The sequence below is a fragment of the Aedes aegypti genome, chromosome 1 (assembly GCF_002204515.2).
Source record: "Aedes aegypti strain LVP_AGWG chromosome 1, AaegL5.0 Primary Assembly, whole genome shotgun sequence".
NCBI classification, from domain to species: domain Eukaryota; kingdom Metazoa; phylum Arthropoda; class Insecta; order Diptera; family Culicidae; genus Aedes; species Aedes aegypti.
Window position 1 is genome coordinate 164,108,578 of NC_035107.1, and position 24,930 is coordinate 164,133,507.

At 38.6% G+C, this 24,930-nt stretch overlaps 2 protein-coding genes across 3 annotated transcripts in view; one reads left to right on the forward strand and one right to left on the reverse strand.

Annotated features, from left to right (window-relative positions):
• The window catches only part of LOC5569913 (serine-rich adhesin for platelets), a 1,178,520-nt gene that overhangs the window by 824,401 nt on the left and 329,189 nt on the right, over positions 1-24,930 (forward strand). The gene's annotated exons all lie outside the window — the stretch shown is intronic.
• LOC5579386 (pheromone-binding protein-related protein 6) lies at positions 609-15,507 on the reverse strand. Its single transcript, XM_021852965.1, has 2 exons — positions 15,032-15,507; positions 609-840 (listed from the first exon to the last, which is right to left on the reverse strand). The coding sequence occupies exons 1-2, from the start codon at positions 15,497-15,499 to the stop codon at positions 823-825; spliced, it is 486 nt and encodes a 161-aa protein (XP_021708657.1). The 5' UTR covers positions 15,500-15,507; the 3' UTR covers positions 609-822.

Consider the following 24,930-nt stretch of genomic DNA (forward strand, 5'->3'; position numbering starts at 1 on the left):
CAACAGAAAAAAAACTCTAGTAAAGCAAAAACTGTAATTAATTGCAGCCGGGTTTCAAGACTGATGGAAATCGAAAGACGTTTGAGAATGATAAACTGATACTGACATGACTTTGTAACTTTGATGTCAGTGATTCTAAGCAACAATTATCAGCTTTGCAATAAAGTTGTTTTTACTGTAATGAGATAATTGCTAATCGTTCATGTTCATGCCTTCGAATGGATCACGATGACTTAGTAAACATTGGGCATGTTAAAAAATGACGTTTGCAGTAATTAAAGGGAGGGTTTATTTAGTTACTATCAAAGTGTGTTTATAGATATGAAAGAATAAAGGTAATGCATTCATTTAAATTTTTCGAACAACGAGATATTTAGCCCTTCGCTTGTTCATTTTTTGTTTTTATATTAATTGCAGGCAAATTAGGTGAATGTTGCTTATTTCAGTTCCATTTAAACCTCAACTCAAGTTTGCAAATACATTATACAAACAAGTGAAAAAACAGAATTGGGATATAAAAATGACTTATGAATTTGTTTGTTAATTTAGTTTAGATTGCTGAGATTTTCTTGAATTTAAAAGGTCATCTCACTAACATAGACGGTAAATATGGAGGACGAATAAATACTTCTATTTCTCATAATAATTTGTATATACATTTCAAATGGTATAACATCAACTTTTCTTCTATCGAACCTTAATTCTGGAAAATTTTTGATAATCCTTTTTGCTCCAAATTATATGGTAGACTTCATTGACTTCAAGAGTGTCACATTCACATACTTCAAACTCCCGTTTATTTTGGAATATTCGAATACCAGCTCAAACCAAGTAATAATTCTGAAATGAAAGAAAAAACAATACTTCATTTTGGACTTGATAAAAAGTAAAACATAGATAAAATAATGTTATATACACAATAAACTTATTGAAATCTGTGAAATTATTATAAAAAATAAGAAACAAAAGTTTTGTTTTGTCACATTGATAATTGTAACCGTATAGCAGTCATATTGAGATAATTCATATGCCGCATAATGTAGTAGCAATATTATTTCCGTCAGATTTATTTTATGGATAGAACCCAACATCTGATAAGAGCTGTAGAAAATTTCAACCTATAATAAGTATTAGTTCTAGGTAACTTTTGGAAATTTTAGTTTTTTCCCATACTGACACAAATACACTCTTGGTGCTCCATTACCTTATTGCGTACTTTTGTCGAATGTTCCGATATGTTGGTCATAGCATTGTAATTTTTTTCTGGAATATGGCAAAATGCTAAGGGAATGCAAACACCGTTATTTGAAACGAAATTTGAGGTCTTTCTTACAGTACACAGTTGGTCATATGCACACAAAATATTGAAAAAATAACAAGACTTAATTATGTTCGCAAATGTTTGAAGGTGGTATGATGCATTAAAAAGCAACAAGAATTCGTGCTGCTATAAAGTTTTGACGTTTAGAATTTTACATGTATACGGCGAAACACGTGTCAAACGTACAAAATGAAATTGAAACTTGGAAAAAAACCACGTGCTCCAGTGGGGATCGAACCCACGAATCCCTATTCGCTAGTTTGGCGTTTCAACCAACAAGCTGTGGAGCCCTTGAGAGAAATCGACACTCGAAGGTGAACTGAACTCGATTACCTCAAAGTACATGGAATCATCATTTCGCAGACTAAACTTCCTTCGGATGTGTGATATGTACATTTGACACATACATCGTCGTACACATGTATACATCAAAACAAGAGAGATGTTATTTTTAGTCATCGGTATCGTGACCAAATCGCTACCTACCAACCACTTATTGCTCAGAAAATTTAGTACGTGGTCGTCGTCACACACTGGGGCAGATCGCTGTTTTCGACGACTAAAACCTCTAATACTCTGGACATGCATCCTAGTGGTTTGGTGTCTTCGACAAAGTAGTTTGGAGTAATTAAGACTCCTTCGGATTTGATCTAGATAAGTTAAAACTGATCTAGAACAGTTATATCTTTTGACAAGAGCATCCTAGCAAAAAACATTGTTGCGCAAAGTTGTTCTTTGAGGCATTTTTGACATTTCTTTTGAAGACACTTACCCTCAATCGCTAACGTGAATGGCGCTGTATGACACTTTAGTAGATTAGATCTCCTATGATGATTTTGACGTCGTGGCTTGGGCAGCTGTCGTACTCGCGTTCGAGCTGCGCGTAAAACGCGTCTTTATCATCATCAGTGCTTCCGGAGTGAGGGCTGTGCACGTTTATTATGCTGAAGTTGAAGAATCGGCCTTTGATCCTCAACTTGCACATTCTCTCATTGATCGGCCACCACCCGATCACGCGCCTCTGCATATCGCCCATCACTATAAAAGCTGTTCCCAGCTCATGTGTATTGCCGCAGCTCTGGTAGATGGTATGATTACCTCTAAACGTTCGCACCATTGATCCCTTCCAACACACTTCCTGCAACGCTACGATGCCGAATCCGCGGTCCTTCAGCTCGTCGGCGAGTATGCGTGTGCTCCCGATGAAGTTGAGAGATTTACAGTTCCACGTGAGCTTCCAATCGCTAGTTCCTTTCCGTCGCTGTGGTCTTCGCCAATTGTCCTGGTTCGCATTCTCTCGTTGATTATTCGTTGCTTGATTTTTTTACGGCTGGCTTGCAGGGCCTGACACCAACCCCCTAGATTTCCGGAGGACCATTCCCCCTAAATGTTCGGAGGACCATAGTGCACAGTTTAGCTTAGAATCCTTCTCTGACACTCGGACGATGATCAGCCGCCCCTGACATGGGGAACAGACGTTGTTGTGAGCCGCTCCTAACATGGAGTACAGACGCTCAAGGTTTGCAGAAGCAAAAGCAAAAGCAAACCCCCTCTTCCCTGTCAGCATACGACCAAAGTTCCCACCGAGGGTTGGTTACCCGATCTTCCCTAAGGTTACTCGTACCCCGACCAGTACCGCGAGGAGGTAGGGATAGGAGTTGCTGGGCAAGAGGCTAAGGACCGCACAGAGGGGTCTATTTTATTCCTTCAGGTATGCGAGGTACCAATGGTATGCCATGCCCAGCCATTTACCAACCGAAGGAGTCAAAATATAGTACAAATTATGCCAAAATACTTTGTTCAAGACACCAAACCTCTAGGATGCATATCCAGAGTACTAGAGGTTTTGGCCGTCTAAAACAGCGATCTGCCCCAGTGTGTATCGTGTTTCGTATGACTTACGACTTTGTCGCGGTCTCATACTTTTGGCCATATTTTATTAAATACAGTTCATATAATACAACATAAGATGCTAATACCAGAGTGAACGCTACTGAAATCAGTTGCGTAATGACTATTAGCCACGCGTTTTCATTACGCAACTGAAAACGGTAAATCACACAGAATTTTTCTGAAATTTTCAAAATAATGGTGTATCCATCCCGATATGATGTATGATGCCCTTAAGTGGTCTCTTTGATGCTACAAAAAACCGTGTACGCAACCAGTGGTGGAAAAGTTTGCATCACGAAGAAGCTCACGAGTGTATACCAATGCAAAACAAACATGACAGACTCGCGAACAGGCTAGGTAGCAGCAATACCGTAAGGGCCAATTCTCAAATTTCATAACGCTGAAGGGGGTGGGTGGGTGTCCCCATGATGTTACAGCTCATACAAAATTATTAAAATATTCTTACAAAAAAGCGTTACGAGGGGGTGGGTGGGTCTCCAAAATGGCCATTTTCGGCGTTATGAAATTTATGCACAAACCCTCAGCAATCAAGGTAGTCGACAAGTTCTCGCTGATATTTGGCAGCGCTTCCCTTAAATATTCACAACACGAGCGATCAAACGAATGTCGAAAAGAAAAATGTCATTTTTTTTTTTTTTTTTTTTTTTTTTTTTTTTTCTAAATTTGTTTGTGTTACATAATAAATGACTTAAATTATAAACTTCTTATATTTCTAATCATGGCATTGATCTCCCTGCGTTAAGTGCTATCAACAAATATTTAAATAATTTCCGAATTCCGTTTCAAAACCATTTCGATTATTCCATCGTATCTCCCGTATTTCTTTTTTAAAAATAAACAATGATGGTTCACGTGCCCTCAACTTGAAGGAAATTGCTTTAGCAGACAACCACAATGCAGCTTTCAACTTCTTTGAGGTTGGATGGATTCTAAATTGGAGAATATCCTCTATATCATTTACGTTAATTTTCATTTTTTGCCTAATTATATTCGTACACCAATCCCAGATCATTTTGGCTTTGGGGCATTGTTTGATACGATGTTCATTAGTATCTGACAAACTGCACTTTTCACAGACTGTAGCACTTATATGACCTATATTATATGCTTTAAGCTTCTCTTTATTAGGCACAAGATCGTTAATAAAAATGTATAAATAAGCTCGTTCGTTAAGAGGTAAGAAATTGGAACTCACATTTTCCCATACGTTTTCCCAATCAAGCTGCATCTTGGTTTCAATGGCTGGAAGCTGTCTGTTTCTGTCAATCAAATATTCATATAATAGATGCGTTGTTTGAAGATTAAGATTTTCATTTAGAAGCATACCTTCGCGCAACCATTCACGAGCATTACGCGATAATTTTCCATTAATGCTATCTTTCAGAAGATAACACTCTTCCATGTTACGACCATTTTTGTCGTAGTTATGGAACACATTTTTCAAAAAAAGTGCTTTTGTTTTAGCTTCTGGATCGACTAGACGGAGACCACCTTTCCGGTAATCCATATAAAGCTGGTTCCTGTTCAGTTTGAATATGAAACTGGTCCAAATAAATTTCCCACAGGCTGATTTAATTTGCGCTAGATGTTGGTTAGATGGTGGTATGATCTGAGCCACATACCAAAGTTTTGACAATATATAAACATTTAAAACTATGCATCTCTCTAAAATGTTGAGTTGACGCACATTGTGCATCTTCAAAACAGCTTTCAAATTTGTTATTAGTCGTCCATAGTTAGCGTTAACCATCGAGCTCCAGGTTTTTTGGAAAATTACACCCAGAATTTTCATAGAATCAACTTCGTGTATACGTTGAGGACCTACATGTACATTGTTTAGACGTAAAAAGCTAGATTTGTGGTAATTCAAACGAATTTGTGCCACTAAACCATAAGAGTCAAGAATTGAAAACAGTTTATCGAACTCCAAGTCGGTTTTGATAAAAACTACTAAGTCATCAGCATAAGCAAATACATTTATGAATTTATCATAAACAAGTACAGCTGGGATGCTGTTAGAGATTTGTCTTATTAAGGGCTCAATATACAAAACAAAGAGCACCATACTCATCGGGCATCCCTGTCGAACAGAGCAATTAATGTTAATTTCTCGTGATAGAAAGCCATTAATCAAAATTCGAGATGATGCATTAGCATAAACACTTTTAATACAATTAATGAAGGTTTCTGGAAAATTGAACTTTTGTAACACTTTCCACAGAAAGTCGTGATTCACCCTATCGAAAGCTTTATTCAAATCTAGACTGACAACACAACCTTTAAACCTTTTTGTTTCGCACGATCTGGTAATTAATCTTCTAATGGTCTTTAAATTATTGCCGCATGACATGTTGGAAATACAAGCAGTTTGCCCTGGACCAAGTAATTTGTCGAGAAACTTCATTATTCTTTCAGCAAGGAGCTTCATAAAAAGTTTATAATCACAGTTGAGTAAACTAATTGGACGATAGTCATCAAAACTCGATCTGCTACAATTGCTCTTAGGAATAAGAGTAATAATTCCATCTGAAAAACTTTTTGGTGGAGTGACTGAACCGTCTAAATAAGAGTTGAAAACTTGAACTAAATCTTCCTTGTAACAATCAAAATTCTTCAAATAGAGCTCATAAGTGAGGCCATCAGGGCCAGGGGATTTCTTTTTTGAACAACGTTGTAAAACCGATTTCAGCTCATCTTCTGTAATTTGTCTAGTCAAATCTTCTCTATCGCAGTGTGTTAAAAATCTAGTGATATGATTCAAAGGATCATCGAAGAATGACGAGGCTGCATGTGATACATGGGGTTGAAAAACACATGAAAAATGATCGAAAGCAAGGCGCTCTAGCTCTACAGGATTTGTTAACAATGTACTACCATTTCGAATTTTAAAATTTCCATTATTCTCAAAACGTTTGATTTGAGCAGCAACTTGAAATATATTAACCATCTCTCCTTGAAAGAGGCTGCAACTGTCAATGTTGTTTCCCAAATGAGTTAATCTCTGGTGTTCTATTTCGAACAAGCGTGATTTGATCACTTTTATGTCTAACAATGTTGGTTGTCCGGTGCTTTGCTTATGCATCCACTCATTCATTTTATTATAAAAATAATGTTTTTCGTTCGAAATCCTCAAATTCAATAAGTAACTTTCATGTTTAAAAAACTGTTTAATCTTGTGTTTTGCAACTTCATTCCACCACCTACTTCTATCAGCAAGATAAACGTGACGAAATTTCCAAGCTTCGTACTCATCTACCAATCGAGCGCAAATCAAATCATCTCTGGCTAATGAGCTATTGATTTTCCAATATCCTCGTCCAACTGGAGCTACGTCATCTACAGATCCATTCACTTTCATCAAAATTGCAAAATGATCGGAAAACGGCACGGGAATAGTCATAAAATCAAGTATCTTTTGAATATAATTAGAAGTGGTGTAAAAACGATCTAATCTTGATGAGCTGTCATTTCTTATAAACGTAAACGTATTCTTTTTTAATTCCATTCCTACATCTTTAAAATGAAACATTTCAGTAAGTTGCTTCAAACCCGTGCTAAAATTTTTAACGGAGCTATTTGAGTCACAATTGTTTAAAATGCAGTTAAAATCGCCACCAATAACATCGATCTTCTTTCCCCCTTTACCAAGATGAACGGATAAATCATTAACAAACATTCGATCTCTTTCTTTCTTCCTATTACTTCCCGAAAACGCATAGATGTTGATGTAATTAACACCATTTACAACAACAGATGATATTCTCCCATTTGGATCCAATAAGGGTTGTGAAAACTCAAACGAATTTCGTATCAATATGGCGGTACCTGAACCATTCTCACCAATATTAACTAGAGGAGAGTGAGACCGAATAAAAGAAAAGTTTGCATAACAAACTTCCTGCAAAAATAGTATATCTATATCATGATTCACCACGAATTCTCTCAACAAACTTTTGTTGATAGCACTTGACGAACTATTTAGATTCACTGATCCAACCTTGAACACGAAATTCATAATAATACAGAATGATATTATCACTAATACAATTAAAAATGCAAAATCGATACTCACAAAAGCCTAGTTTGACCTACCGGCGGCTTGTCGCCGATTTACTTCTTCTCTCCTTCTGAGTAAGCTTCATCTGTTTGGTCCGGGCACGTGTCGATACTTTCTGCCATCCGCTTATGGTGGCACACTCTGCATCTTTCACCTTCTCCGCCATCGATGTGTCTGATAGTGAGCTATCGTCCGTCTCCACACTACCATCGTTTTGAACAATATCTCTCACTCGCTTCAACGAACAACCTTCCTTCTCCATGGAGTCTCCGTCTCCAGCATCGTCACACGTGGACGTCGTTGTGTGCGGTACACTAAGACCGTCTGTCTCGCCTGTGTGTGAAACACCATCCGTCTCCACCGCGTTGGTATGAATAACCTCCACAGGTGCAACTGGTACTGTTGGCTGTGTTGTCTCGCTCGAATCCGTTAGTAGAATTTCTCCATCGGTTTGCGTCGGCTGAGCACCACATTCCGCAGTTTGCTCATGCGATGCACGACCTTTAAACGTTGTTGAACTGGAACTTGCTGCAAATAACGCATTCAAATTCGTCATTTTTCCATCGGTTCCCTTGTCATGACGGTTTGGGCCTGCTGTAGCTTTGACGTTACTCCATACTCCTTTCAGAGCACCACTATATGAGTCGGTTCGGTCCGCTCTCAATCTCTCATTAACGGAACGCCTTTGTGGGCAATCCACCTTAATATGCTCCGTACTACCACATTGGTAACATTTGTTAACCAAGCCTTCGTAATACACTCTTGCACGCATGTTCCGAACATTGACCGATGCTGGTATCTCTTCTCCCTCCTTAAGCTCCACGTAGAGGCCTCGAACAGAGTTCCATATAGGGTAACCGGTTTCAGCTCCGTATGTTTCACGAACCATCCGCTGAATGTTCCCATATTTGGACATAACGGCCCAAATCTCTTTGTCTTCAATTTCTGGCGGCAAATTAAAGAGGCGGACATACCGAACCACAGAATTGGCTGCCGATAACGTCACCTTGCTGCTGCGATACTTATCAATCTCGAAATCCATCGATCCGGGTAGTCGTTCTAGTGTTTTCACCATTTCTTCTTCCTTTTTAAACTTTATGATCACTGATAACGATGGTTTGTCCTTGTACATAGACAGCAGGTCATCAGACCGCAGCTTCATTTTATCACGCATGAACGCAAAAATGTCCGCATCTGTGGGCTCCGCACTTCCACGTTCGAAACGCACACGCAAAGAGTTGACCTTGAGCTCAGCCATCTGAGTTTCTTTCTGTCCTATTGTTTCGAGGACTCCGTTCGAAAAATAAAATGGAACAAAGAGACTTATTCAACCACACCACTGAAAACAAAATAGAGACCTGCTTGCTGCTCTCGGAAAAAACGTCTGCACCGCACAAAGGCTAGACACGAACTGAGTCAATTGAATGCCTTTTACCACAATAGCTTCGCTAGGAATCGTTGCGGTTTTGTTTGTTTCTGTTATTTTTCTAATAGGCGCTACTTTCACTGTATGTGTGTCACATTCGACATAGCAAGCAAGATCAAACTATTCATGTTGTTTATGGTCCGATATGTCTGATTTTTTTGCAAAACTTATGGTTTATGCACATTTGTCAGACGATATTCAATTGACAGTGTATGGTGTTTCTTCGATGTTCATTGTACAGCTCGTGCTGTGTGTGAGAAGTGGCAGTAGCGGATGAATGCAGAAAATTAATTGACTGCTGACCTTGGCAGCAAAATGAACGTCGCAAAAAGTGTTAAATGTTTACAACACTGGGTGTGAGTAAACCCGCCCCTGTCTGCTCGAGATTACATGCCAAAAGCAGTAGTAACAAGCTCATGAACGTTTACTCGCGAGTAATCGAGAAAGGTGTGATTTATTTGGGTTTTGACAGATATATGAATTGTATAATCATCAAATAGACAGTAAACTACCAGTTTGCAGTAAAACACTTTTGAAAACCAGAGATCTCGGAGGGGAAGTAGCTTTTTTCCCAAGAGCACAATTGACTCTAAACAGCTCCGAACACGATCACGAATCACTTTAGCTTCGATTACTCGAGAGCACGACAGATGCGAGTAAAGCAGCGCTCTGAGGCTCGAGAGCATTTGCTTTTGTTTTTATTCTAGTTCAGCAGAGATGTTCGCCACTTTCCATCACTGTACGCAACTCGTTGCAGAACTAGAATTTTAAAGCACTCGTCGTAATTATCGTCATGTTGTAGAAAATATTATTCCGCGACCTATTATCTATGACTTCAAGATAAATAAACCATTTTCATAAAAAAAGCTGTAATTCTTTGTAATTTTCATATATATTCTCCAAATTTTACTAATTTCTTGGCATTTCGCGGAATTTCCCCAAATTCACGGCGAAAGTTGAATTTCAATTGTCCCTAGTTATAAATAAAAAAAACTAGGTTTGTTTGAAATATATGAACACTATACTACTGAATGAAGCTGAATGTGACATGCGTATGGAACAAACACACAAGCACATATACGCACATGCACAACACATATTAGTTTGCACATACAAACATACATACACACATAGCCGAAGAATCAACGTTGCTGGAGACGTCGACAGTATGTGGGACCCTACACAGCCAATTCAGATTACCGACCCCAGTAAATTATTACTGGGTTTTGGAACTACGGATTTTTCGGTAATTTCTACGATTGCCGAAAAAACTCAGTAAATTAAAAAAAGTTTTGATTGATGGATATTACTGACTTAGTTAGTAAAATTGTAGGGCGTTTTTACTGGCTTTCCAGTTTCCTTTGCTTCACGCTTTGCTCCTCGGGATTCTGTTTTTTTTTTTCTTCAAAAATTAATACAAATAAAATCCAAACCGACATGGAAATGTCCCTTTTTAAGCATTTTTCGTGAATAAACATCTACAGTATGCTCATATTTCAATAGAAGTAATCGAAAAATGTGTAACAAAATCATTATTATTTGGTTTGCATACAAGAGGCAAACTCAATGATGCAGATGAATTAACCTTTTGTATGGAAACCAACCAAATTTACCAACGTTAGCAGTTAAAATCGTGCTGAGCCTTTTTGGTAGCTCAAAATAGGGAGATTATATGCAACGGTCTATGGTGCGCGACACAATACCGTACCAGTGCCCGCCATGTGTAATGATCGAGAAGGGAATTCGCTGACCGATAAAACGGCGGTGGCGGCCAGGTGGAAGGAGCACTTTCAGCAATTGTTGAACGTTGAAAATGGAAATGTAGCAAGGAACAGGATGAACAATGAATATAGATGATGACAATCAAGCTGTGGACCCACCGACCATAGGAGAGGTTAAAAAGGCTAGCGAGCTGAAGAACTGTAAAGCTGCTGGGAAGGACGAGATCCCAGTCGAGCTTCTAAAGCACGGAAGTGAGCAGCTCTTCCATTGTATACTTCTGAAGGTATGAGAGGACGAAGGATTGTCCACCGGCTGGCCTCAGCCGCCCTATCTACAAGAAAGGGCACAGACTGGAGTGTGCCAATTACAGAGGAATTACCCTGCTGAATTCGGCGTACAAAGTTCTGTCGCGCATTCTGTTTAACAGACTGAGATCGCTCGAAGAGTTTTTCGTCGGCGAATACCAAGCTGGTTTTCGTAAAGGACGTTCGACAACGGACCAAATGTGTAGCTTGCGAATGATCCTAGATAAATTCTGGGAATATAACTTGCAGACTCACCCTCTGTTTATTGATTTCAAGGCGGCGTACGACTCAGTGAAAAGAAATGAGCTTTGGCAGATAATGTCTGAACATGGTTTTCCGGCGAAACTAAATATTCTTATATGTGCTACGCTGGATGGTTCGAAATCAAGTGTTCGGATCGCAGACGAGGAGTCAACCTCGTTCGGGACGTTAGACGGGTTGATGCAGGGAGACGCACTTTCGAATTTACTGTTAAACATTGCTCTCGAGGGTTCTATAAGGAGATCTGGCGTGCAGAGAAATGGCACTATTATCACAAGGTCGCACATGCTTCTTGGCTTTGCGGAAGATAGAGACCTAATTGGAATCGATCACAGGTCAGTGGAAGACAGCGATGATAGGCCTGACCATCAATTCTACCAAAACGAAGTACATGGTTGCAGGTAGAGATAGAGTCAGGCATGGTGGTGTAGGTGCTGAGGTATTGTTTGATGGAAATGTGTTTGAAGTTGTTGAAGAATTTTTTTACCTTGGAACACTTGTGACATGTGACAACGACGTTTCCCGCGTTGTGAAAAGACGTGTTACGGCTGTGAATAGGGCCTTTCACGGACTACGTAACTAGCTTAGGTCGCACAGCTTGCAAACGGAAATAAATTTCGCCCTGTATAAAACATTGATTCTTTCGGTGACTCTCAACGGGCACGAAGCGTGGACGTTGAAAGAGGCAGACCGGAAAGCTCTCGGTGTTTTCGAGCGTAAAGTGCTGTGGACAATACTCGGTGGGAAACTCAAAAATGTGTGGCACAGACGCATGAATCACGAGTTGTATCAAGTGTACAAAGATGCGAATATTATCATGCGTGTAAAATACAGCAGACTTCTGTGGGCTGGTCACTTATTGCGATTTCAACAAAGAATTGTGAAAATAATATTCAGCAGGGAACCAGGTAAAGGTCGGCGGTTTCTGGGAAGACCACGAATACGCAGGCTGTACGCAGTGGAAGAGGACTTGGCGACCCTAAACGTTCGGGGCAACTGGAGAAGTTTCGGCCAAGTCCGACGAAGATGGAGCTCTATAATAAGCCCGGCAATGGCGTGACGCTACGCTGTTGCCATCAAGGTATCAAGGTAGGTACATAGCCGTACTAGTCACATTCTCCTCGTTTATTTTACTCATGGCTCATTAGTATCAAATGGTTCCGGGGCTCAATTTGGTTTGGATTGTTCTCACTACGCCATTTTGCCACCACACAAGACATTCATATGCCGATATTAGTCGAGGTTTATGGACAAAAGGTCGTAAGACAAAACGTCGAAAGGACAAAAGGTCGAAAGACAAAAGGTCGAAAGGACAAAAGGTCGAAAGTGATTTGCATGGTGGGAAAATTTTCCTTCTTTGAAAAAAGATTTTCGACCTTTTGTCCCTTCTTTTTTGTTCTTCGACCTTTTGTCCTTTCGACCTTTTGTCTTTCGACCTTCTGTCCTTTCGACCTTTTGTCTTTCGACCTTTTGTCATAGATTCATTAGTCGAACAAGTGTTGTGTATATCTATTTGATATACTTGGTTTTGTGGCCCCAAGTTTTACCAAAGCTTTTTTGACTCTGAAATCAATGTGAGGTGTCTAAGAACGTTTGGAATTTAAAACGACTCCGACATACTTTACCTAATCAGTTACATAAATCTAAGTGCCAAAAAGACGTAAAGGTCAAATTCCACCGTGAAACTTTCCGTTAAAAGAACAATAGATGTTTTATTCGGGTTAACCGAAAGGCCATATAGGGGCCCAGATAGCCGTAGCGGTAAACGCGCAGCAATTCAGCAAGACCAAGCTGAGGGTCGTGGGTTCGAATCCCACCGGTCGAGGATCTTTTCGGGTTGGACATTTTCTCGACTTCCCAGGGCATAGAGTATCTTCGTACCTGCCACACGGTATACACATGCAAAAATGGTCATTGGCATAGTAAGTTCTCAGTTAATAACTGTGGAAGTGCTCATAAGAACACTAAGCTGAGAAGCAGGCTCTGTCCCAGTAGGGACGTAACGCCAGAAAGAAGAAGAAGAAGAAAGGCCATATTGGCGACACCAACTCTCGACTACCTGAAGAGCACTTTGCATCAGGTCGAATAGGGTGCTTATGCACATACCAACTGTCAAAGCTAGATAGTCGTCAGCAAATTCGTACGTTGGAAACCCGCTGTTATTGAGTTGCCTCAATAGCATATCTGCTACGAGATTCCACAAAAGTGGTGACAAGACTACCCCTTGGGGGCATCCGCAAACACTCAATTTTGACTCGAGAATAACTTTTGAAAATGGCCCATATATTTTTGCATGCAATTTATTTCAAAAACTCTTAGGCCGAAACAGTTTATTTTAGAGAAAAATTTTCTATGGAGAAGTTGTAGTGCACTGTTTGGGCTACAAGAAAAAAGTATACACTGAAAAAATATGTCATGTATTTTCAAGAAAAATTAAAAAAATAAAACTCAAAATTTAACTGCACAAAAACTCCATTTTCAATATTTTTTTTTTAATTTGCACCGTAGATTTTTGATAATAAACAGATTTTTAGGACAAAGTTTCATGATGGAGAAATTTTTTACAAATTTTGTTTCAAAGAACAACTTTTCGTCGTTTTCCATAATTTTGTTTTTTCGTCAAAATAAATACGTTCTGATGATAAAATAAGAATTTTGAAATTATTTTCAACCATATTGATTATATGGATAACTTTTAGAGAAGTGATCAAGATAATCAATATGGTTTAGATTCATTTCAAGATTGTTATTATATCATCAGAACGTATTTATTTCAACAAAAAATAAAAATTTTGAAAATCGACCAAAAGTTATATTCAGCAAAACTTTTTTATAAAAAAAATTCTCCATCATGCAACTTTGTCCCAAACATCTGTTTGCTAGCAAGATTCTTTGGTGAAAATTTAAAAAAATATTGAAAATGGGGTTTTTGTGTAATTTAAAATTTAGTTTTTATTTTTGATTTTTTAATGCAAATAAACAAAATAATTTTTCAGTGTATATTTTTTTCTTATAGTCCACTTCAACTTCTTCATAGAACATTATTCTCTGAGTTAGAATTTTTTAAATAAGTTGCAAAATTTTCCAAAAGTTATTCTTGAGTCAAAATAATCGATTTTTCTACGGAAAACACTTATTTTACCATACCAAAAACATGTGCAAAATTTAATTAAAATCGAAGATTATCGAGCACGATTTTTATTAATTTCGACTCAATCTGGATGGAATCCATCTTCTTTGTTTCGCTTATATGGCAGAATGCAATACTTTTCTAAACCATCATAAAATAACTTCTGAGCATCGAATATGTATTGACAATAAGTATTGTTTAATACATTATTGTCGTTTTCGTTTTTAGGAACTGGGTTGGTGATCAACACATAAACAATCCAACGTCAAGCAAGTTGTAGTTCGGTCGAACCTGAATCGGGTTGAGGTTGAAACTGTGATTCAGAACGGGTTACGCCAGTTCCAACCTATGTTCAAAAACGAATTCGACATATGTATGAATTCTGTGGCAATTTTTGCAAGTTCGTAAACTTGCATGCAAGTTGGCTGAAATACTCAAATTCAGCATTTTCAACAGCTAATATCTCAAAAACTAGACGTGCTGTGATATCATTCAAAAAGTCAATGGATTCAGCAATCCTGAATTAAGTAAATAGTGGTATTTTGGTGCTTTACACAAAAATGTGTTCCGCATAGTAACTGTTCTGGCTCAGTTTTTACGTCGTTTTTTTTAAATGACGTGTTTAAAAAAAATCGTGCAAAAATGAAACACGTTTAATAAAACAGCAGTATTTTTCGTGGAGGCGGGTCTCAGACATTTCATAGAAGTTTCGCAAGATGTGCCATGCAACAACCGTGCAATGAAAAGCTTTGGTTTGTTTGTTTCTTTTAGGTTTTCGATGTGTTGCAAGAAACCTTGTGTTCATTCGGGCGACGTCCGTTTTGATAGCTTTTGAATTTACATTCACCCTGTGATACGATAAATTAACAAAAAACACATAATCACAAATGCTTACCACGGGATCAGATGTTTTCCAACATTTATGATACCAAAACGCGCGCTCGCATTTTGTTTTTCCTTTAGGTTTCAGGCATTTCGATCCCATTTTCAGGGCAATGTCTTCATATTCTTCCGGAACAGAGTCCATAACTTTTCCCAAGTGTAGCTCTCCTTTGTCATCCGTGTAACGCAATTTTTCGAACAGACACTGCATGTAGCATTTCAGTTTCTCATCGTCCTCAAAAATATCTTCATCGCTGAACCTTTTGATGGCAGCTTCACTTACTCCCGTACTGGCTACACACATTTTGTGCGGCTTTTTGGAAATCTCAAGAACGAACGGTGGTGGATATTCAGCATCTCTTCTTGGGATGGGTTTATCAGCTGCAAGCGTTAGCATCACTTCAAGCAATACTACTGCCATATTGAGCAAAATCATTCCGATTAACGTACCCGTAGAGTTTACAAATCGCAAGACTATCATGTCACGAGAAAACTGGCCTTTTATGTCACTTTTAATCAATCATAAAAGGAAGCAGCAAATCGATTAGTGCTGTCACAACTCGACTGGATTTCCGTTTCACTCAACGTATAATTAGGTTTATCCAGAAAGCAGGGTTCATTTGAACAAAGTTGTTTTGTGTGTAGCAAAATCAAGAAACGTGAAATCGCTCACAAACCGAGCTTCCATAAAACCATAACTGTTGAACATTATTTTACGAGAGGTCAAACTTGTTCATCGGTGTTTTATTACCATCCTCTTGAACTTGACTGTCGCGAAAATTAACCCTTTCCAGTGCGGTCTAGTTTCGCATTTTTTGCTGCTTTCGTCAAGAACAACCAGATAGTCTTTCCACCCAAAATAGCATCAGGAAACCTCGTCTCTCGTAACGAAATTTTATGATGAAACTTTTCTGCTTCTGTGCTGCTCTCCAACACCATCAACATCATCGTCATCATCGTCATCGTAATTTTTGCTCCCATCACGCTCGTGATCACGGAACTTTTACCAGAAGAAGGCTGACTACTTTGGTGTTTCTTGAGTTTACTTGCTCACGCGAATGCACCATTCATGGCTCGTTCAATAAATACGTTAGCAATTCGATTCAAAAATAAAATTTTCGTAGGGAGAGGAGTATCTTTTAAAATATTTCGTATGCTTATTTTGATTCATAACAGGTTTTGCCCTTATGTGGACTTTACTTGAAAAGCATGAGAGTGCATGATTTCTCTAATTGTTGTAGGTGCTTTCACCTCACCCATTCTTCAAAATCAAATAAAAGTGTCTTGAAAAAAGATCGTAATTTGAACGAGACCCCTAATTTTAAATTGTTTTTTTTTTTTTTTTTTTTTTTAATGTAATAAAACTGATTTTGCAGTGCAGTAATACGAAAATATCAAAATAAATTATCTATCGTTTCAAGTATTCTCTATTTTGACGTTTTTCTGAACATTCAGTAAATTTCTTTTTTTTTCTATCTTTATTAACGAGATTTTAGGCACTAGGCTAGTTCATCTCGGGACCAACGGCTTCACTTCCCTTCCGAAGGAAGTCGTCACTGAAATTTGTAGTGACTATCTCGGGGATGGGATTCGATCCCAGGTCCTCGGCGTGAGAGGCGTGTGTTCTAACCACTACACCAGGTCCGTCCCCCCAGTAAATTTCAAAATGGATGATTTAAGGCTGTAATAAAAAAAGATAACACAGTGGAACAAAAATAACCATTTGCATTTCTCAAAGGTAAAATTTTGTGAATCAATTTATTTGGGGCTGCTGAGTCCGTTGCCATTCTCCGAAATTTTCCAACACGTCACAATTTTATGCCACAGGTCGTCAAAGTAGAAAATACTGGTTTTATTGATGTTTTAATGAAATTTAAACTTAAGTTGAGATTTTTTTTAGATTAATTCCATCGGATATGCCCAATAGAATTTGAACTGTCGTATGAGACATAGTTTGATTGAAATTACCCGATATAATATCGATTTTTTGGATATGCTTACCACCTTCATACAAGCATGTTTTTTTTTTTCAACATGGCCAGATAAGGACTGACGATTTATTAAGTAAAACAATTTTCGGGATTTTTCGACCTCCCCTCCCCCTTGGCAAGAGTATGGCTTGTGAAAAACTTCAGTACCTTTTCCCCTTCATAATTACATACTTAATGGTCGGCCCCATATGATACCAAAATGACCAAACATTTTTATGCACATAAAAACTGATGATGACCAGATAGATGGATCAATCCTCATAATTACTGAAAATTGTTATCATGTCTTACAATAAATTGAATATCCTAAGCGTATTTAGAAAATAAGCTGTAATGTAATTATTGAATAGGCCCTCATGAGGAAGAAACATAAACGACACCGTTTGATGACGATGATGAATACGGTTCGCACTGATTCAAAAGATTAACTAGACATTCTTGCTGGTCTATAGCATCGAGACCGCGAACTAAACATGCCCTATCTTCTATCTGATTCAAGCGGAAATGTGAATATGTGAATTTATAACGAACAAAACATGACTTTTTCTCTGAATAAAGTTATCGATTTTTTAAATAGCGTTTGAATTGATTTTTGAAGCGTGGTAACTAAGAAAAGTCAGTTCTTTTATGACTAGTTTTTTCAGCATTGAATCGACCGAAATTTCAAACCAATACGCTGTTCGCGATTTTGGTTAAAACATATCTGAAAACTGTAAAAAATCAGTAACAGTTACTCAAGTCATAATGCAAGAGGTCACTTCTTAGTAAAGTGTATCGTTCGAAAGTTTGAGGGTCGCCAGAACTTACTTAGAACACGAAAATTACGTTAAATCTCATGTCAATTATGGCCGTTCTATTATTTCAAAATAAACCACAGACTGTTTCCGGTTGCACTGACGACTCAAGCCAGTGATACGCTTGTACTATTCAGAATAGCCCTTGACGGTGGATCTATCCTACACCGACGAAGATCTTCCGAACCGATGTTATCCGGGCAGATGCCGAGGTCGGTCCTGCAAATCCGGTGGAAGGAAGCTTCCGGTTCACCGGTGCCCCAATGATAATTTGCCGGTGCTATTTCACGATCTGCAAAGCTAGTCCCCGACGGAGAATCTAGCCTACTCCAACTCGATGGTGGCCGGCCAAGGATCAGGGTCGGATCTGCAATTCCGGTTGGAGGGTGACATCTGGTTTGCAGGTGTATTGACGACTTATTACTGATACTACATTACGCTTCTCTACGGTTTAGTTCCCGACGAAGAATCTAGCCTACTCCGATCTCGCCCAATGGTCTCCTTTCTTCAAAACTTGTCGAGTGCCGAGGTCTTTCCGACGATTCTGGTGGGAGGTGCCTACTGGTTCATCGGAGACCCCACCGACCCGACGTCAACCCAGACAACCAGAAGTCGCATAAGTGTTTACGAAAATGTCGTTTATTGATCCAAATTTCATCAAACCCGTATAACACTGTGAATGGAGAATGGAATCGTTTGAATGACGAGTTACCTCGCATAAAACGCCATTTTCGCTACTCACGCATAGTATACCACTTTTCTTATTATGCATATCGCATACGCTTTTGTACGTATAAGACTGCTTGACGACATCTTATACGTGAAACTTTTCACATATAACCATCACATAACACAAAAGGTGATTTCGTTATACGTGCATTATTGTTGTCTGGGAAGCGCTGCTCTCTGCTTCTTGTTTCGTTGCTCTGCTCGCCCGTTGCGCTAAGCCAGACTGTTACGTGAGAACGTTTATGCGAACCCCTGGCAATGTGTCGGAGTTACTTTATGTGTGAGCAAGTATGTGAATGTTATACTCTTCGGTGGTTTTGCTTGCATTGCGTGCTGTTTGACAACAGAAGTAAAGATACAAGAAACAGCACGGGTGCAATGGAACCAACTTTCCAGTTCCGAGGCAAAATCACCGAAGTTGTAAGTAACTAAATGTAATGTTTTTTAAAGATGTATTGTAATTAATAATAAAATTATAGCTTTATAGCATGTGGCAGTGCAAACAACATTGCTTTATTAATGCCCTGCTGAAAGATCGGTGCCCTTCGTTGCTGTTTCTAATACAGACATTATCTGCACCACCATGATCATCATATTCCAAAGGTCGAGATCGCTTATCATTCCGTGTACCGTAATCCGGGGTAACATTGATCAGCGGGGTAACATTGATCGGGATGACTCATCTTGTTAAACGTCCAAACAAAGATTTATTGATGAAGCATTTTCGAACAATGAATGGTGCCTCTCTTTTGTATTTTCATAAGCTAATGATAATTAAGGTTTTTGCCAAAATTGCGTTTAGTTAATGCGCAAATTTGTCAACTTTTTGAAACAATGATTTCTATCATTTTCACTGACACTACCGAAAATTCATGTCTCACATGAGTTCTGCAGACGATGTGATCAAGGAAAATGCGGGTGTTACTAAAAATGGCATCGCCGAAAACGATTCCGTTGTCAAATCTTTCATAAGTTTATTCATTTAGGCAACATTAACTAAATACTATTACGAATGTAGAATTTCCTGAGAAAATTGCCTACCTTTAGGCGTATTACGCGGTTCAAGGTGTTTTTAATTTTGAAATAACTCAAAAAGTAAATGACTTGTAAGAGTTTGGTCTTCATATTCGGCTTCAGGGGCCCTGATTTTAGTAAGTAACGACATTTCCAATATAAGCGAACGTTGTTTACTTGAGTGATCAATGTTACCCCATATCAGCTGAATCAAAAAATCACTTAACATTTATTTAAACATGTTTAAATCTTTCGAAAAACAAAATAAAGTACATAGCTAGGAGCGGTGGGTGCCAGTACTTGTTTTAAAAATATAAAACTTGTAACATTTGTATTGTGAAATGAAAAATTTAAGAAAAACTAAAAAAATTGATCAATGTTACCCCGGATTACGGTACCACTCCTTCGACGCTGAAGTACTCACCGAAAGCAGCCGACACCGTATTTCGTACTATGTTGAACCTTGGACAGACGGAGACAACATGATCTGGCGTTTCTTCAATCTCCATACACTCAGGACAAAATGGTGAAAACGCATGGCCGAAACTATATAGATATTGCTTGAAGCAGCCGTGACTTGACTGGAACTGTGTCAGGTAGCAGTTCACTTCTCCGTGCTCCCTGTTCAACCAGGGTTCAACAAGGCATCCCATTCTTGCTGCCACTTAACCAGCGAACAAATTCTTGCCATCTTTTTCGTCTGCCTGTTTTCTCCTTGATGATAGCAGTCGATGTCTTCGAACAGAATGATGCAGATCGAGATCATTCCAGCGATTACGCATGCCGCCTATGCGCTGAACACTCGCATGGTAATGAGTCGGAACGCACTGTTTAACTTTTTCCGATTCCGTTTGGTCTGTAGCGCCACACAGCAGGCTGGTGCACCGTATCTTAGTAGCGATGTTGATACCAAGGGTGGAGGGCGACTGTCAAATGGGAGTAAAATTAAAAAGCTGCCAACCTAAGTCCAGAACTAAAACTGGTTCTAGACTGGAAAAGTAAATATTATCATTCGCAAAATTATAGGTAATCAATGCACTTGAAAGCTAGTATTTGCAAACATTTAAATACGACGAGCTACTGCAGTGCGCTGTTGGTCATTTAATCAGCAAATTCTGCTGAATTCGTGAAATACATGTTTTCGAAAAAACTGATTACGCTTTCACCATTGTTTGGTCGTTATTTTGTATGGTTGTTTGCATTTTAGAACCAGAGACACGTTGGGGTGGCAAGAAGAAGCTGCGAATACATCCCTTGGTTGATGCGCCATCCTGCAGACGCCTCTTACTGTTTTTAGTACCACCTTACATAATGTTGGGCATAAGTTTTGTGAGCGCATTGCTCGCCTTCGCTACCTTCTCGCATGCATAATTGACGTGAATGTTGAAGTTCAACCGATCGTCTAGCACTACGCCCAGGTGTTTCAGTGTTTGCTGTGATGCTATGGCATGCCCCCGACAGTGATCTCGCTGTGCATGACTGCCTTGTAGTTGCTAACTAGCAGCATCTCCGTTCCACTTCTTCCATCCAATCTTCGATCAGACCAATTGCGAGTTGTGTTTGATCCTTCGACCTTGACGCTTGCTCCTGCGGGGGCCGGCGATGAGGGCAGGATCAAACATGTCGCGCATCGGTCGAGTAAAGTGAAAAAGTGCCGCGTTCGATTAGTTCTTTTTGATTTTTCGACGTTGACGCTTGCTCCTGGGCAGTGCGTCAAGAATGCCCGAGCAATCTTCAGTTGTTTTCCATCTCGGGTCGCGCGCCTATTTTCTCTGAGTGCTTTTATATAGCCGAGCAATCGAGTGAAGCTGAAAGTGGATTGTTGCTGCTCAAGGATGACGGAGCAATTGATGAGCTCGTTTCATGCTACTATTTCTAATCTATAAAATATGTATGACTGCACCTTTAATCGTTACAACGGTAAGACGTATATACGATTTTTCAACAAACTATGAAAGGTTCGTCACTGTGAGTGTCGTCATAAACTCTGATTCATAAATTATATACAAATGTCTAATTTTTTTAAACACCTTTTTCCTTTTACCTTTATTTTTGTAATTAATAAAAAAACTTTGAATGGTTCGACACTACGAGTGTAGACTTGCGAAAGGATCACTTTATTTAACAAACTTTGAAAGGTTCGTCACGTCAAGTGTCGGCATATTTTTTCTCTACATAGATATTGTTCATATCAAATGAAAATATTATATTTACATATAAGCATGTTTATATCTCACCAATAATTATTTATCATGGTCTAATCACTTATCAAAGTGAATCCTGTGACCCAACGATCCTCCCCATTAACAAACATCCCTCCCAGTAACCTTTGTGGAGATGCAGAGGCAAACACGGTCTCCATATAGCAAAGGTTACACACTAACATTCCTTCCCCCAATCCCACCTGACTGCAAGGACGTGGCCGGCGCCGTTATTGAACATGTATAAATAGAGGCACTGAATTATGCACAGTGAAGAAGATTATGGCCAATCCCAGCCGTCTTCTAGTTGATTCTTTGTGCATTTTCACTGACTTCGGTCAATCACGGAATAGCAACCATTGATATGTGTAGTCTGTCTAAGCTAAGCTAAGCCAATCTTCGATCAGACCAATTGCCTCCATTGACAGCATTTCTACTTCCTTCTGTGTCTCACCTATTACCGTTAGGACGACGTCATCGGCTAAGCCGACGATCTCGCTCCCTTGAGTAGCTCCAGTGATAGGACCCCTTCGTACATCCCATTTCATAGCATTGGACCTAGCATGGAATCTTGTGGGACGCTAGCCATTATTCTTATCTCTTCCGGGCCGGCTCCGTTTTCGTTCCTCAGTAGTCGGTTTTGGAAGTAGCTCTTCAGAACCTGACACAAGTAGTCGAGAACCCACATAACTAATAAAGCTGAGTAGCATGCTCAGATCCGGTAATGACCTAACGTCAGGAAAATGAAGCATAATAATAAGAAGAATATACGTAACCTTGCTTTTCTTGGTAGCCTCTAAATTCAACATGTTGAGTGCTAACAAGGTGAAAATTTCATTCCACTACTTAAAACCAAGATAGCGTCAAAATCCAAAATGACCGCCAGATTTTTTCACTCAAAATAATACTCCTACTCTTCACCTGACTCATATAATACAACAATGATTGAAAATTTGTTTCTTTGTTGTACAAAAAATAATGTTTGCATTGATTGCACTCGCCATATACGTCAAAGTCGTAGAACATGATTTGGAAAGTCGTTCATTTCATAGGGTAAATACCATTGCACTATGGGCCAGGGACGCAATCTGGCGGGACAAAATTAATAACTCGGTGACAAAGCGTTTCCGGTATTTGGTGTCTTCGGCAAAGTTTTTTTATAACAACAAGGACCATCTACTGACATAAACGGATAGTTCGTAAATCGTCCGCATAGGTGGCACCACAATCTCACTTTTTACTGTGACGTTCTAGAGACTTGGCATGTTCGGCAAAGTTGTTCATTTTGATAAAATAAACAACTCTCTCGAAGACGTCAAAATTCCACAGCCTACTATTTTCGAGTTATTGGCAAAATAAGAAAAAAAAAAATAGTGAAAAAACGATTTTTCACCCCGAACTTCACATTTTTTCTAAGAATTATGTCATATAATATTTTTTGCTGATAAATATATTACAAACACAAGCTCTGGTGGAAACATTTAAATATAACGATGCATAAAAATTGAGAAATAATGAAAAAACCTGAAAAATAGACCAATTTTTTAACCTTAATATCTCCAAAAGCGCAAAAAATCGCAAGCTCAAATTTTCAGGCAACATAGAACAATACTTGATGAAACGGATGTCTAAATTTGAGAGAGGTATATATTGGTGTTTTTGAGATATTTTTTTTTTTTACAATGATTATATTACTCCAATACAGTTAAATTTCCATGAGTTAATCTGAAGGGACGATCGACTTTTAGAAATAACGAGTCATGGAACAAAAATTTTCAGAAAGCTGTTTAAAAATCCATCATAGTAGCCATGAAATTCAGTTTAAGAGCAGTTGCTTGAGTTGATATCGAGTAATGTAGATAAAAGTGTAGATTGAAACTGGGTGCATATGGTTTTTTTTTTCAATAATTCAAATGATATAGTATGCCATGTAAAACTTGATCATGTGTCAGTTAATTGTTGTCATCATGGCTCGAGGTGAGCAATTTATTTTGTAAGTGTGTTACTTTTAATACGGAAAATCAAATTTTAAGGCATATTCATGTCGATATCTCTAAATACTAAAATTTCAGAGCGCACGATCTCTTGTCCAGAGCTTGTCGATTTGTTTTGAAGCGGGAAGAGCGTTGATCCTTGGATATTTCGGAACAGAGGATAGAGATCAAAGGTATCAATTTGAAGATTACTTAGATTTTGAGAAGTGTTAAGTTGTTTAACCTTAAATATGTGTTGAATCACCGGATTTGCTTAAATTTTGAGCTCGCGGAAAACTGTATCAGACAAATTCGAGATAAAATCCAAAGCCAGCTTGTACTGTGAGCAGATATAATAATTTCATGAAATAATAAATTATATTTTTCCGCTAATTTAAAAATACACTTTAATACTTGCCACGAAAATATTAATCGCGTAATGAAAAGAAAACCGTAAAAAAATAAAAAATCTCATAAACACCAAAATATACCTCTCTGAAATTTTGACATCCGTTTCATCAAGTATTGTTCTATGGTGCCTGAAAATTTGAGCTTGCGATTTTTTGCGTTTTTGGAGATATTAAGGTTCAAAAATTGGTCTATTTTTCATGTTTATTCATAATTTCTTAATTTTTATGCGTCGTTTTATTAAAAATTTTCCACCAGAGCTTGTGTTTGTAATATATTTGTCAGCTTAAAATATTATATGACATGGTTCTTAGGAAAAATGTGAAATTCGGTGAAAAAAATCGTTTTTTCACTATTTTTTCTTATTTTGCCAATAACACGAAAACAGTAGGCTGTGGAATTTTGACGTCTTCGAGAGAGTTGTCCATTTTATCAAAATGAACAACTTTGCCGAACATGCCAAGTCTCTAGAACGTCACAGTAAAAAGTTAGATTGTGGTGCCACCTATGCGGACGATTTACGAACTATCTGTTTATGTCAGTAGATGGTCCTCGTTGTTACAAAAAACTTTGCCGAAGACACCAAATACCGGAAACGCTTTGTTACCGAGTTATTAATTTTGTCCCGCCAGATTGCGTCCCTGGCCCATAGTGCATTGCTCACCTAGTTTTTGTAGCCTATCTTACGCAATTTTTTCTCAGCTTTCTGATGGTGATCTCAGAATTCAAAACGAGCGGTGCGCTAATGGTGAAAAAACGGGTTTTCTAACAAAATTCAAAATGGCGGCCAAATTCAAAATGT

What these genes read in the sequence shown, in the direction of transcription:
- LOC5579386 (XM_021852965.1), bottom strand. Translation starts at nt 15,499, where the DNA reads ATGATAGTCTTGCGATTTGTAAACTCTACGGGTACGTTAATCGGAATG.